The sequence below is a fragment of the Petaurus breviceps genome, unplaced genomic scaffold, assembly GCF_028583685.1.
Source record: "Petaurus breviceps papuanus isolate PSGF00001 unplaced genomic scaffold, PetGlider_PUasm1.0 186, whole genome shotgun sequence".
Lineage (NCBI taxonomy): Eukaryota > Metazoa > Chordata > Mammalia > Diprotodontia > Petauridae > Petaurus > Petaurus breviceps.
In genome coordinates, this window is record NW_027185798.1 from 8,346,866 (window position 1) to 8,360,910 (window position 14,045).

General features: G+C 47.8%; 1 protein-coding gene across 2 annotated transcripts; it reads right to left on the minus strand.

The window, feature by feature from the left end:
* Positions 1 to 8,491: 8,491 nt before the first annotated feature.
* On the minus strand, positions 8,492 to 12,066 carry ABHD11 (abhydrolase domain containing 11). Of its 2 annotated transcripts, XM_069089486.1 has the most exons (6): positions 11,816 to 12,062; positions 11,469 to 11,604; positions 10,907 to 11,080; positions 9,993 to 10,163; positions 9,472 to 9,656; positions 8,492 to 9,382 (listed from the first exon to the last, which is right to left on the minus strand). In XM_069089486.1, exons 1-6 carry the CDS (start codon positions 11,932 to 11,934, stop codon positions 9,250 to 9,252), a joined length of 918 nt encoding a protein of 305 aa, XP_068945587.1. In that variant the 5' UTR covers positions 11,935 to 12,062; the 3' UTR covers positions 8,492 to 9,249. The 2 variants fall into 2 exon arrangements, with proteins under 2 accessions (XP_068945587.1, XP_068945589.1); XM_069089488.1 differs by lacking the exon at positions 10,907 to 11,080 and having other exon boundaries at positions 11,816 to 12,066.
* Between the last annotated feature and the right edge of the window lie 1,979 nt (positions 12,067 to 14,045).

A 14,045-nucleotide genomic window follows, 5' to 3' on the forward strand; every position in this document is an offset into this window, starting at 1 on the left:
ATCCCTAGAATTTAGCATTGTCTGGTTCATAGCAGGCACGTAATAAATGTTTACTGAGTGACTTATTGATGGGAAAAACCGAGTAGATGAAGAATGCCAAATGCTTACTGTCCAGATTATGATATATAGTTAGATGTGCAATAGGTATGTGTATGCAAAGACATACACACGTAGGTGTATAGAAATATAGTTATTATGTGAATATACGTGCGTGTATCTTAGCCAGAATCAGCCATGGCCAGTGAAGTCTGCCCAGATTTAAACTAGAGGAGGGGAGGAGGCTGGATTTCCTTTGGGAAATTTCATGGCTCCTTTGATGGCTCAGAACCTCTTGGAACAAAGGACCGTCCATAGGAGCACACAGTTCAAACATTTGTAATCTCGAGTGCCCTCTTAGTGGTCAATGGGAAGGTTACTGCAGGCTAAAAAGTGGTTAGCTTATGGCCAGTTGTTTGTTGTTGCTATTGATGAATCCCTGTCAGAGACCTGGGCTGGTAACTTAAGCAGAAGGTCTTGAAATCTGAGCAATTTCAATACCGTTGGCTGGATTTCTACTTGTATGACAATCCATCCAAAATAATACTCCATGTGAGCATTATATCCCTGGTAAAACAAAAACAAACACCCACACATGCACAAATTTATGACTGAAAAGAGTGAGACAGACAGCCAGGTGTTCCACCAGCATCCTTACAATCCAGGGAAATCCACGAAGTCCTCCAGCATGGAACCCAGGCAGCACAGTGTTGTGGCGTCCGTTAGCAACACTCTGCAGCTGGAGAGGAGGACTGGAGAAAGCATGTGGTGGGATGACCCAGGGCTGGGGAAAGGGAAGGACAAGGGCAGAAGGGATTCAAAGGCATTGACATTCAGAATGACAGAATGTCAGAGGTGAAAGGGGATGTAGGACTCATTTAGTCCAATCCAGAGCTAACAGAAATTACCCCCACAACATAGCTGACCAGTGTTTGTCTAACCTTTGCTCCAGCACATTTAGTGAGGGGTAGCCTACTAATTCCCATGGCAGTCCATTTATTGATTTCAAAATCAGTGACTTAAAAAGGGGGGAAACTGAGGAAGATGGTGGGGGGTGTCATGGGAATGTAAATTTTAAAGATCTTCCCTGCCCCTAGGCTAAAGTGCACCTGGAGCCTGGGCTGGGAGGCTTGTTTTTCAGTAGATACTTCTTGATTGGCCAGTGAGTCAATAAGGTTGTTACATTCTCAGAGCCAGGAGAAGGCTATATAAGCCCTGATGTGTAGCTTTGTCTTGGGGCTCACTTTGAGAAGTATTCTGTGATTTGATCAGATGAAACTTTGGAAAGCCGCTGTCCAGGGCCCCCCGGCTTTGAAACCCAGATGTTGTTTGGTATGGATGTAATGGTTGGACAATTTGGAAAACTGTCTACTTGATCTGTTTCTCTGTCTTGATAATTCTGTCTGTATACTTTGAAGTTCGGTGTGCTGACCTCTTTCCCCTGAACTAGGTAAACGATACATGTTTTTCTGATTAAAGTAAGCTTGTTAACCCATTTTGAGTTCCTTTCTTTTATCAAAGCTGATCCAACAACCTGTGTTGGCAGCAACCCTGGGGACGCTGGGGTGCTTGCCGCTACAGTGGGTTCCAGCACTCACCTCTGATTCACAGACCAGCTTTTCTTGCTCTCCAACCTGGTGGTTTCATAATAGCCTGGCAGTCTCAGTGCCTCTGTCTCCTTCATCTCTGAGGCTATATCTCCTAGTTGCTCATCTCAGTCTCAGGTCCACACTTTCTCTTGTGTCATTGTGTCTCCTGAGCAGTGCTGGTCATGGCTTCTTCACCTTTTCATATGGCACTAGTTACCAAACAGTGCTTAGCTAGACCACTGTTCAGTTGGGACAAAAGCTGACATTTGCCCATGTGGTTCCCCCTTGGTTGGTTACTCTGGGGCTGTCTCTTTTTGTCTCCGGGCAGTTAGGGTCCCCAGGGCTTTATTCCACTCCCATCTCAGACTCCTGAGCAGCAAATCCACCTTTGGCTCTAGTCTAGGATTCCTCATATCCTCCTCTCCTCTTCCCAAGGGAGGAAGTAAAAGATGTATCCATTATATCACATGAATCAGGTCTGGAAGTGGAAGTTTATTCCCACATACAAAAGGGAATGCTAAGCAAAATCACAGAATGATTAGAACAGAATCTAATAACTTATTGCTCCTCGTGTAATTCAAGCTATGTTGGGCCATAGTTTTCTTTTCAAGACTGCTAATAAGCTCTCTTTAATTTTATTGCTATTGATTATCGTCCAATCAAAGCGGCCTGGTTTCCCTCCCTGCCTCTCCATCCCCTCTCTTTCTCTCTCTGTCCGTCTTTATTTCTTTCTGACTCTGTCTCTGTCTCTCTCTGACTTTGTCTCTGATGGCCACACTCTTTTTCCTATTGCTGTCAAGCCTGTAACTATTCTTGTAGCCTCTGCTACTTCTTCCCACTATTTCACAAGTCTGCTTCCAGGTTCATCAGAACAATGCTGGAGGAAGGGAAACATGAAAGGAGAAGCAAGGCAACCCAGGCTTCCTGGACAAGCCTAGCTAGATGAGTCCATGTTGTATGTTTGGAACAGGGTTCTGGGAGAAGGGGAGGAGGCACCAGTCTTGACAGAATATTGGTGAGGTAAGAAAATACTATTTTCTGTGTTTTGGGTACAAGCCTGGCAGAAACAATTTTGTGAATTAAAATTATTCTAATCTAAGCATTTTTTGTCTGCTTAGAAAGAGACTTGGCCAAAGTGACACCCTCCTCACATTCTTGTATGTCTTTCCCTTAAGAAAAGTAATTTGAAGTCACAATTTACAGTTATTCCTTCAACATCTCAACTTTCCCCATCACAGTTTCAATGTATCATGATTCAGGATAAGAAATAAAATTGGATTTTTTTGGAGAGTTTTTGGAAGTCACAGATGACACATGAGGGCCAGCATATGACACAGGAAAAGTTCAGGAATTCAGAGATGCATAATATATGTATAATACTGTATAATATCAATATATTTTATCTTTTAATACCATAATAATTCAGACTTCTTCTCTGGAATGAAGGGAAGGCCGAAAAAGTTTAAGTGGATCTTCCAGATCTCAGGAACAGGGCCTTAATCCCCAAGGGATTTAGAAGGGATAAATGTATAGGATCCTTGAACAAAGAATGGTCAAGGTTGAGCAAAGGTTCAGAGTTTAGATAAGAGTTCAGTTAATGGTTTGTTTCATCAAACTGAAAAATAGTCACCTAATTTTTGGCATAAACTTGGAGAATCAATACCCCTTTGACCAATTCCTTTTAAGGATTCTTTAGATGATCAAACTGTGAACTCAAGAAATACTTCCACTAACTGAAGTGAGCAATGACTTTTCCCCTCTCTTACTCTGAACATTGCCCAGCTATCTTCAGGGCATGGGAATAAACCTATGGCATTAGCTAGATTAAGGGATTTTCTATTCTGAGTCCTGTTGTTGCTATTGTACAATCCTTTCAGTTGTGTCTGACTCTTCTCATCCTCACTTGGGCTTTTCTTGGTTTGTCATTTCCTCCTCCAGCTCATTTTCCTGATGGGGAAACTGAGGCAAACAGGGTGAAGTGACTTGCCCAGAGTCACATAATTTGTAAGTGTCTGAGACAAGATTTGCACTTGGGAAGATGAGTCTTCCTGACTCTGTCCACTATGCCACCTCCCTGCCTTAATCTCTTTCCTGGACCTTAGCTTTGTTCCTATCCATTCATACTTTTTCCTCAAACAAAGAGTTCAATATTGAGTCAGAGGAAAAGGATTAGTGCAAGGTAGTTGTTCCTTGAGAAATTTAATTTAGTACTGACAATGATTCATTGCTTCTGGTGGGACTAAAAAGGGCTTTAGAGTGCAGAAAGATTTATTTTTTAATATTTTAGTTGTAATAGAAATGAGACTTCTGTAGAAGGGAAGGACCCTTCTTTACTCTACCTGACCTGAAGTCATATTTTGAATTCTGGATGGCTGCCCCTGAAGAGAACCACAAGTTGGAAGCCCCTTCTCCTTCTGCCCCAGGTGGAATACCCCAAAGCAGGATTAGGGAACCTGAGACCTTAAAGCCACAGGTGGCCTTTTAGGTCTTTGAATGTGGTCCTTTGACTGGATCCAAATTTTATAGAACAAATCCCTTTATTTTTATTAATACATTTTGTGTGTCTTTTATATCTTTATTTTATTTTTTTAAATGAAAATATTTAACATACCAAAGAATAAAACAAGTTTCAACGAAATGATCCTCCCAGACTGACTGGCACAATTAGAACATCAGTAAGCCATAAGGGCTAAATTGACAGCTTCTATATTCATTATTTAGTTCTAACTTCCCCTGTCTGACTGGCAGCACTAAGCACATGAGGCTGGTTGGAGAGAATTTATAGGAGTCAAGTATGCCAGTCTGTTATTAGCTTTTGACAGTGGTGCACTGTGTTTCTGTTTGAAGTGGGATCTGTGAATAGTTGCACAGCTTGACAGTATTTTTTAATTCTGTCTGCTTAATAGCCCATCATGTCAAAGAAGACAGCCGAAGGAAGAAAACAGTTTTTTTTAATGAGGGCTGGTAATTGCAATATCTTTTTTTCTGCTTAAGATTAGATGATTTGCTTGTTTTGTGATACTGCAATACCAACATTAAAGAAATTCAGTGCTCATCAGCATTATAGCACTCATAAGGACCACAAATATTTGACATCAGAGAGAGAAGCTTGAAAGGTTGTATTGCAGAAATTAAAAGATGAAAAGCAAAAGCAAAGACAATTCTTTCAAGCAGCAAAAACACCTGGAAATAATGCCACTGGAGCAACTCAAGAAGTACTTCATATACTTGGGAAAAAGGGGAAGTCATTCAGTGATGTAGAAATTGTGAAAGAATGCCTTGCCGAAGTTGTAGGATGCTTTGATCCCTATAACATTTCAAAGTATAAACTGCCTTTTTTCAAGGAGAACCATAACTGATCAGCAGCTTGAATTAACCTTCATCTTCACAGAAAAAGTTCATGTAATATTTCAAAAGGAAAATATATATTATCCAACAGCTTTTGATGAATCAACTGGTACTACTGATTTTGTGCAGGTTTCATATTTCATTTGACTCATAATAGAAGATTTTCTTTGCTATGAAGTCTTTGGGCACTCTTGTGAACAGAACACAGAGATATCTTCAACAACTTTCAAGATAAATGTCATGCAGTTGGACTGAATTGGTAAATTTAGTGAGTGTATGTACAGATGGTGCATCTTCCATGACAGGAAAAAGTGAAGGGTTTATTGCAGATTATCTGCATTAACAGATACAGATGCTGTCATTTCTCTTCATTGTATCTTTCATCAGCAAAATCTCTGTGTGCTGCTATCTCTGTGTGCTACTATTTCAAGTTATACTTTGCAACAACGTGTAGGTATTGTTAACTGTATTTGTGCAAATGCAACACAGCATCATCAGTTTTGTAATTTGCTAAACTTGAACAATGAGGTATTCAGTATGGATTTGCCTTTTCATTCTGAAGTGTGTTGGCTATAGCATGGACAAGTGTTAGCCAAAATTTTATCTCTGTAAGAACAGATAGTTAAATTTTATAAAGAACAGAATAAGCAATGTGAATTATTGAAAGAAGATTTCTATAGGAATGCTGCATTTCTGTGTGATATCATGTGAATTCAAAACAACTTGAATGTTTAAAATATTTTTACTTTAGAGAATACTAAAATTTAAATACATAAGAAAAGGAAACACTATAAACTTAAATATTAAGCTTAAATATAAAATAAGAAAAGAAAAACATGTCATGTGCATAGCAGAATATAGCCGAGTATTTAGGATACATAGCAATAACTTATCATTTCAAAAAAGCCTATATATTAAATACTGTACATTATTTTGAAAGCTGTCCATCTTTTCTTTGTTTCCTTGTAGGTTTTCTTTTGTTCTCTGTTGGGAACTTTTTACTTTGTCTTTTTTTCCCCCTTCCTCCTCCCTACCCACCACTCCAAGGCTGCAACTGGGCATGGATATATTTATATATAGGGATTGATATATACATACATGTATACATATATATGTGTGTGTGTATACATAAACATATACTTTCCCTAAGAGTTTCTGCTCCTAATCTTCTTTTCATGTATGTGAATATCTCTATTTTCCTCCTCTCCTAACTCCTCCATTTTACTTCTCCCTACCACCTTGCCCTCCAATTGCTTAATTTACCCCCACTCCAGCAATCCCCCCCTTATCTTCCCATTTCCCTAAGTCTGAATACCCTTCTATGCCCCACTTTTAACCTCTTCCCTCCTCCTCCCCCTAAAGATCCCTCCTTTATCCTCTCCTCCCTCACTATCCCCTTGGAGTTGTATTTCTTTTTAAATTTAGAAGACTTCAATACTCTTCTAGATGCATATGTATATATTTCCCCTCTTAAACCTATTCCTGATGAAAGCAGGTTCCCTGAACTAACAGCCCCCCTCCCCCTCTAGTTCCTCTGCATTGGTTCTTGGAAGATCGTTACTCGTTTAGCTGTTCTTGAATGGTTTTGTTTAATTAATACATAATGCATGGATGTTTGACACATGGGCAGAGTGAAGCAGCCAGTGTCAATACATATTTGAAATATTAGCAAAGCTTAATCCCCCCCCAAGGTAATAAATTAAATTTTTAAAAAGTTTAAAAACTGTATCTAGCAGGTTGCCAAATGACTGATTGCAATGGTGCCTAGGAGCTAGAGTGAGTTAACTTTTAAAAAATCCTTGTGCATTTCCTGGGAGATAAGGAGGGCTTATAAATAATAATCACTGGTAATTAATTCAGTAATGAGTTAGCCAAGCAGGTGAATTTCAGTTCCCAAAACCCTCTCCCACCCCAAATGAAACCCGGGAGGGCTAGGTTCTTTCTCTGTCCTGGATGCAATTAGTGAGGTGATGGAGGAAGGGCAAGTGTGCACAAGCTGGTTGGGGGGGGGGCTTCCCCAAGGGAGTCTGCTTATTAGCCTCTATTATCCCTGATCGGGGGACACCTGGAACAGTGAATAGAGTGGGACAGTGGTGAATGATAACGACTGAAGGTGGTCAAAGACTATCCCTGAGACATCGTGAAGGTGGGATGGAGTCCAACTTCCAGTTCACCCCAGTGGGTTACTGTTTTACACCCTTCTCTGAAGATCGAGAGCCCATCTTAAATCCGCTGCCCTCTAGTGTTATCGCTGCTGGGGACCCAACTCTTCAGCAGGAGAGTGAGTTGGGGTAGGGATTCCCAGAACTTCCATGGGCTACACTTGCTAGTCCTCAACCCTGGCATATTCCCCCCACCCTCCTCCTTCACTCCTGTTAGTGGGTCCACCCTCCTCCTTCACTCCTGTCAGTGGGTCCACCCTCCTCCTTCACTCCTGTCAGTGGGCCCACTAAACTTTTGTGTTATTGAATCTCAGGGGAGCCTTCGAAGGAACAAGGCGATCCTCCTCCTCCTCCTCCTCCTCCCTTAACTGTTGGTCATGCCGCTCTTCGTGGTAGCTCCTTCTCTCCTTGCTTCCTCCCCAAGGCTGTCGGCCGGGTCTTTGGAAAGAAGCCATCATTAGCTAAGGCTTCTTCTTATCCACATTATTCTGGTATCTTCCCCCACTTTACTCCTCCTTCACCCCCATCTTTAAGAGGTTGCCCTGGGGCGACTTGGTGGCGCAGTGAGTAGGGCGCAGGCCCTGGAGTCAGGAGGATCTGAGTTCAAATCCAGCCTCAGACACTTCACACACACACAAACAACAAAAACCAAGAACAAAAGAGGTGGCCCTATTCCTTGCAAAGGTTAGTCTCCAAATGCCCTTGAGCCATTCCCTCCTGACATCTCCAACACATTGCTCCCACTCTCATTCTCAGGTTTAACAATCTTCAACCTCTTCCATCTACCAGGTCCTACAAACACACTTGTCTCCTCCATCCTTTAAACACACTGGACTTGCATCACGACCCCACTGCCTTCTCAGCTGGACTCCAGGTGTCTCCCAACCTCCCCCCACCCCGCCCCTGCCCAGTACCACAGGCCCTCACACCCTCTCCAATGCCACGTTGGGTGGCTTCTCTGTAGCACTCCAGACTGACCTCTTCCTCCCAGACTCATGCTTTTTGGGATGCTGCACTCTGCTGGTTCTTCCTGCACAAGCCCATGCTCATGGGCAGCCCCCAAGGCTCTGGCCTGGGGCTCCTCTCTTCTCAGGTTCTCCTATCTTGTGCTGCAATCTCATCAATTGTCATTTCCATACATAGACTTCCCAGATCCACAAATCCGGTCCTAACCTCTCTGCTGACCTTCAACACCTCCCATCACCAACTTTTTTTAGACATCTCAAACTCAACATGGCCAAATAATAATTATTTTTCCATCCCCCCCAAATGTAGCAGCAAGCACCCCAGCGTCCCCAGGGTTTGCTGCTAACACAGGTTTCTAGATCTGCTTTGATAAAGGAAAGCAACTCAAAATGGGTTAACAAGCTTACTTTAATCAGTCAAACATATATCGGTTACCTCGTTCAGGGGAAAAAGGTCAGCACCCCGAACTTCAGAGTATACAGGCAGAATTATCAAGACAGAAACAGATCAAGTAGACAGCTTTCCAAACTGTCCAACCATTACATCCATACCAAATCAACATCTGGGCTTTTCAAAGCCAGGGGGCTCTGGACAACAGCTTCCCATAATCCATATCAAATCACAGAACACTTCTCAAAGTGAGCCCCCAAAACAAAGCTACACATCAGGGCTTATATAGCCTTCTCCTGGCTCAGAGAATGTAACAACCTTATTGACTCACTGGCCAATGGAACCATTAATTTTATTTAATAGTAATCATTCACTCAACTTGAATACTGGCTAGCCATCTCTCTCTCACACACACACAGAGTGAGATATCTCCCATGCTCCTAGAAATAGGGTCACACACTTGGTCACTAGGCACACCCAAAGCCAGATGCAGAGAGAGGAGAAGGGTCTCTGGAGGGAGTCCTTCTAATCCTCAGCCTGGCTCCCCCACCCACTTCTACTAGCTCTGGGGAAAACACAGGTGAGAAGGCTGGGAACAGCTTTATTGGTTAAAGTCTGAAACACTGGTAGTGGCATCCATTCTGAAGTGGATGGGAGTTATGGTGCTGAACTCCTTTCTTCATTAGTGAGAGGGGCTCCCTGGTCCCCAGGGTCCTCTGAGTGTTTGAAAGTTGGTAGATGGGGGGAACAACCAACTGCTAAGCCAGGAAGTGTTTAACACTGGCCATGAAGTCTTGGGGCTGGTCAGCATGGATCCAGTGGCCGGCCCCTGGAACAGACATAATCTGAGCTTGAGGGAACAGACGCTTAATTTCGGAGAAGTGACTTGGCCTGTGGAAAGAGAGGAGAGACAGGATGAGAGACTGAAGGAGAGGCATGAAGGAAGACAAATGTTCCTCCACCCCCTGGCCCAGCCTTACTGTATGAATGTGGAGTTAGCACCACTGAGGAAAAGTGTGGGACCAGCGTAGGATTTCTGGAGTTTGGGGAAGTCCATGATCTTGTCCATCTCCTGAATCAGGGCTTCAATGTTGACCCTCCACTCAAACTGCCCGCTGCTGGCTTTCACCAGATTGGTGAGGAGAAACTGCCGTATTGCCGAGTCCTGGGGGCAATTGGGCTCAGTGGATCCCCATGTCCTTCCTTTTCTCCCCTCTCGTGCCTAGGGCCCGTTTCCCCCCAGCTCAAGCTCTAACCTCCATCCTGGCTCAGCAGCCCCCTGCTCTTCCTCCCCTCACAGGCAGAGGGGCCCCCAGAGGTAATCTGGTACAGCACCTCACTGTGCAGATGCAGCCAAGGGTGATGACTTGTTCAGGGGAGGAAGCAGCAGGGGCAGGACTGGAGGCCAGGCGCTTTCATGGGGGTCCTGTGAACCTCCCCGCTGTATGCCCCAGAGTACTTTGTTCTAAGATTGCTTTGGCAGCAGGGGAGGCAGGATTACCTTGATGACAGGAGTGAGCTGCTGGTCTGCTACTTTTCGAGCCTGAGAGAGGGGCAGCTCCTTGGGGATCTGCACAGACTTCATGGCTACCAAGTAGGAAGGGAAGTCTGAGACGGCTGTTGTGGGCAACGGGCTGACATCCACAGAGATCAGGCGCTCCACCAGCTCCGGCTACAAGGAAAAGCCAGCCCCAGGATGACCTGTGGAGCTCTCAAGGTGTCCCTGAGGCAGGGCAGGTGGGAGCAGGGCTCTGAAAGAAGGGGGCACTGCAGGCCAAAGGTGGGCCACTCTGGAGCCCCTTCCAGGCTTCTTAGGAATCCTGGAGGGCAACTCTTAGAAATTGGACCTGAACTCAGAAACCCCCCAGGTGCCGGGCACTGGAAGTATCCCCTCCTCCACTAGGATTCAGCAGTGAGAGATGGAACAAGAAAACCTCTCTGTGTCCTGGTGCTAACCCTGCTGCTTTCATCTTCATCCCCTTCCCAACAGCCTCCTCAGCTCAGGGACCAGACCAGACCCTGCAGCTTTAATCCTCTGGTCCTGGGCTCTCCTGGACCTGACTGGTGGCTGCCACAACCATGCCTCTGTCAGTCAGACAATAAGCACTGATTAAGTGCCTACTGTATACCCCGCAGGGTGTCTCATTCCCAACTCCCTGGCTGCCTTGGACATACCCTGCTAAGTCTGGAATCATGATGAAGGACTGTTCTGGGGGGTAGGGGGTGGCCTAAAATCTACTACTCACCATCATCAGTCCTGTAACTTTCTGTATTGAAGTTCCTTCCCTAGACACTGCACCCGACATGTGTTATCTCACTCCATCACCCTTGACGTTTAAGGGCAGGGTGTGTGGCCCAGAGTTCTGTCCCTCCCTCCCCCTCCTCGTGCCCACCCTGGCTCTCGGGCACCCCTACCCTCTGCAGCGCCAGGATCATGGCGGTCTTGCCCCCCATGCTGTGTCCAATGAGGACGCTGGGGGCCAGGCCCAGCTGGGGCAGCAGGGCCTCCACATCCGCACTCATGGCCTCGTAACTGGAGTCGGGGCTGTGGGGGCTCTCTCCATGGTTCCGAGCATCTACAGTCAGAACCTGTGGACAGAAACCAACGGCTGCTAGGCCCCGCCTGGGGCTGCGGGGAAGGGAGGGGCCCCGGGACCCCCTACACAGAGCTAGAGGGGGCCCCAAGGGTCATAGGGAGGTCTGTGGTGCAGCCAGACAGTGAAAGCTGGCGGACCCCCCAGGCAGGGGGTGGGGGGGAGGGTCCTGACCCTGGCTGCTTCCTGGCTCCCCCTCCCTCCCCCCGTTTGGGGGGGGGTGTCTGCCCCGGGCTACCCCTTCCCTCCCCCCCCCCCCGCCCCCCCCCCCCCCCCCCGCGCCCCCCCCGGGCCCCCCCCCCCCCCCCAGCCGTGGGGGGGGGTCTGACCCTGGCAGCTTTCTGCCTCCCTTCCCCCCACCTTGGGCTCCCGCCAGGCCGCACCTTCCGGCCCGTCTGCTGCTGCAGGCTCTTGCCAATGGTCTGGAAGTTGGCTTTGCTGCCGAACAGCCCGTGCAGGAAGACGAGCGGCGGCCGCGGGTCCGAGGAGTCCAGCAGCTGGTAGGAGAGCTGCACTGGCCTGGGGGTCAGGGGGGTGAGAGATGGAGGAGGAGGTGAGAGAGCGGAGATGGAGGAGGGGCCCGGGGTAAAGCTGGGGAGGGGGCACAGCGAGGGGCGTGCTCGAGACCCCGGGAGGGGGCCGGCCATGACTGGGGTGGGGGGGGCGTTACCGAGGGAGGGGGCCATGCTGGGGTGGCCGTCCCTCCCCCCTCCCCGTGGCCTCTGCTGACCTGGGGCCGCTGCTCCAGTGCGCGGCCAGGCTCCCAGGGAGGCCGGGTCCCCGGGAAGGCAGCGGGTGCTTCAGGGCCACCCCCCAGAGGCTCCTCCAGGACCGGCTGCAGCGCCACATGCTCGGTGCTAGCCCCAACTCAAGCCGGGTAACCACAAACGCCCGAGCTGTCCCCGGCAGAGGCAGGCTCCGCCCCCAGACGGCTCCGGCTCCGCGTGCCGCTCACGTAGCAACACGCATGCGCGTCCCCGCCTCCTCCCCTGATCCTCCCACATCCTCTGCTGGCCGGGCCCGCCCCTCGTCTCTTTCCTGCTCCGCCCTCCTCCAACCCACGCCCTACTTTGGCGGGGGCGGAGCTCCCGTAACCGCCCTCGGGGTCCGTCCCTCCTCCCCCCGCTGCTCCCAGAGCCCAGGCCCCCCTCCCCCCTCCTTCCCTCTCCTCCTACTCCTCCTCCTCCCTCGCGGCCTCCCAGGCCTTCCGGGAGGGGCGGGGCGGGGGCGGGGCCTCTGCGCTCAGAGCCCGCCCCTGCTGCCTCCTGGGCCTCCCGACCTCCTAGATCATCTAGGGCCGGGAGGTGCCTTAGCCAGACTTCTGACTTTGTGGTCAGCGCTAGTCCTGCTTCTAATCATCACAATCGCTAATCTGTCAATAATGAACAGCTAATTTTAACGGCATCTAGCTTTCATATGGGCCAGCTGGGCGGTGCAGGAGACAGAGCACCTGGCCTGGAGTCAGGAAGATCTGAGTTCAAATGCAGCCTCAGACATGTCCCAGCCAGGTGACCCTGGACAAGTCACTTCACCCTGTTTGCCTCGGTTCCCTCATCTGCCAAATGAGCTGGAGAAGGACGAGGCAAACCACTCGGGGATCTCTGCCAAAGAAAACCCCAAATGGGGTCTGAACAGAGCCAGAGGAGGGCAGGCACCAGCCCTGGCATCAGGAAGAGGAGAGGATGGGCATTTATTTAGCCAGGCTCTGCGCTGTGCTGTTTACAAATGTTGTCTCATTTCACCTCTGGGACGTTGGTGCTATTATTATCTCCATTTTACAGCTGAGGAAACAGGCAGAGGTCAAGTGACTCGCCCAGAGTCACAGTTAGTAGGTATCTAAGACTAGATTTGAACTCAGATCTTCTGGACTCCAGGCTTTGCACTCTATCCCGCTGTGGATACAAGAAAGGTTTTTAATGCAGAAGGCAGGATTTTAGCTGAGACTAAAAGCATTTTGGCCTTCCTCCTACTCTGGGAAAACCTGGAGGGCTCAGGGTTAATTAAATTCTTCCTGAAGTATGGAGGAGAGAACTTTTAGTTTGGAAGAACTTTGCTGGAGAAAAAGATTCTTGAGCCCAAGAGCTGATCAGGGCTTCCTTTATAACAAAGCTCTGGCCCTGCTTACCCCAGTAGCCTTATTTACTTAAGCCAGAAATGTATGTGAGATTAGGACCCTAGATCGGGAGACAGACCAGACCTTGGAGGCCAGCTGGGTCCATTTCTTCATTTTCAGATCTCCTCAGGGAGGGTTGGGAGGGTCAAGGACTGGACCCAGGTCATACCAGAAGTCAGGAGGAGAGCCCGGCTGTGACTTACAACCTGGTGCCCTTTCTCCATGGCCTTTCTCTTAGTATAATTTTTTTTTAAAGCAATTTAAGTAAGTTAAGTAACTTGCTCAAGGTTACACAGCCAGGTGTTTCTGGGTGGGTGCTAAGTGTCTGAGCTGGGATTCGATCCCCAGGTCATCCCGACACTGGAGCCGGTGCTCTTACTCGCTGTGCTACCTGGCCTCCCCCTCTTAGTGTAATTTTTAAGTTTTTAACCCTCAGTTTCTTCTTGACCCAGGATGTAGTCTGTGGGGTTAAAGATAGATACATCAGGGAGCTAGTCAATGGCCTGAGGTTAGGGGTATAGTCTGAGCTCTGGTGCTGAGGATGCAGTCTGCGATCTGGAGCTGGGGGTGTACAGAATGGGCTCTGAACAGAATATAGTTCTCTCTCTGAAGTTCTTAAAGATCAAACCCTGGCCAGGCCTCAGAACTCTGAGGAAGCAGCACCTTTGATCTTGGGCAGAATGCTTCCTGACTCAGTCTCCATACCTGTAAAACCCACCTCTGGCTTGCCTTGTATGGAGGAACCATCAGGAATTTTGTTTTTAATCTTGGGAGAGCTTTGAGGACCCTGGAGAGGGACTCTCTTTAAACACACCAGGTGGTGTTTTAATGAATCCTGGTTATCCTC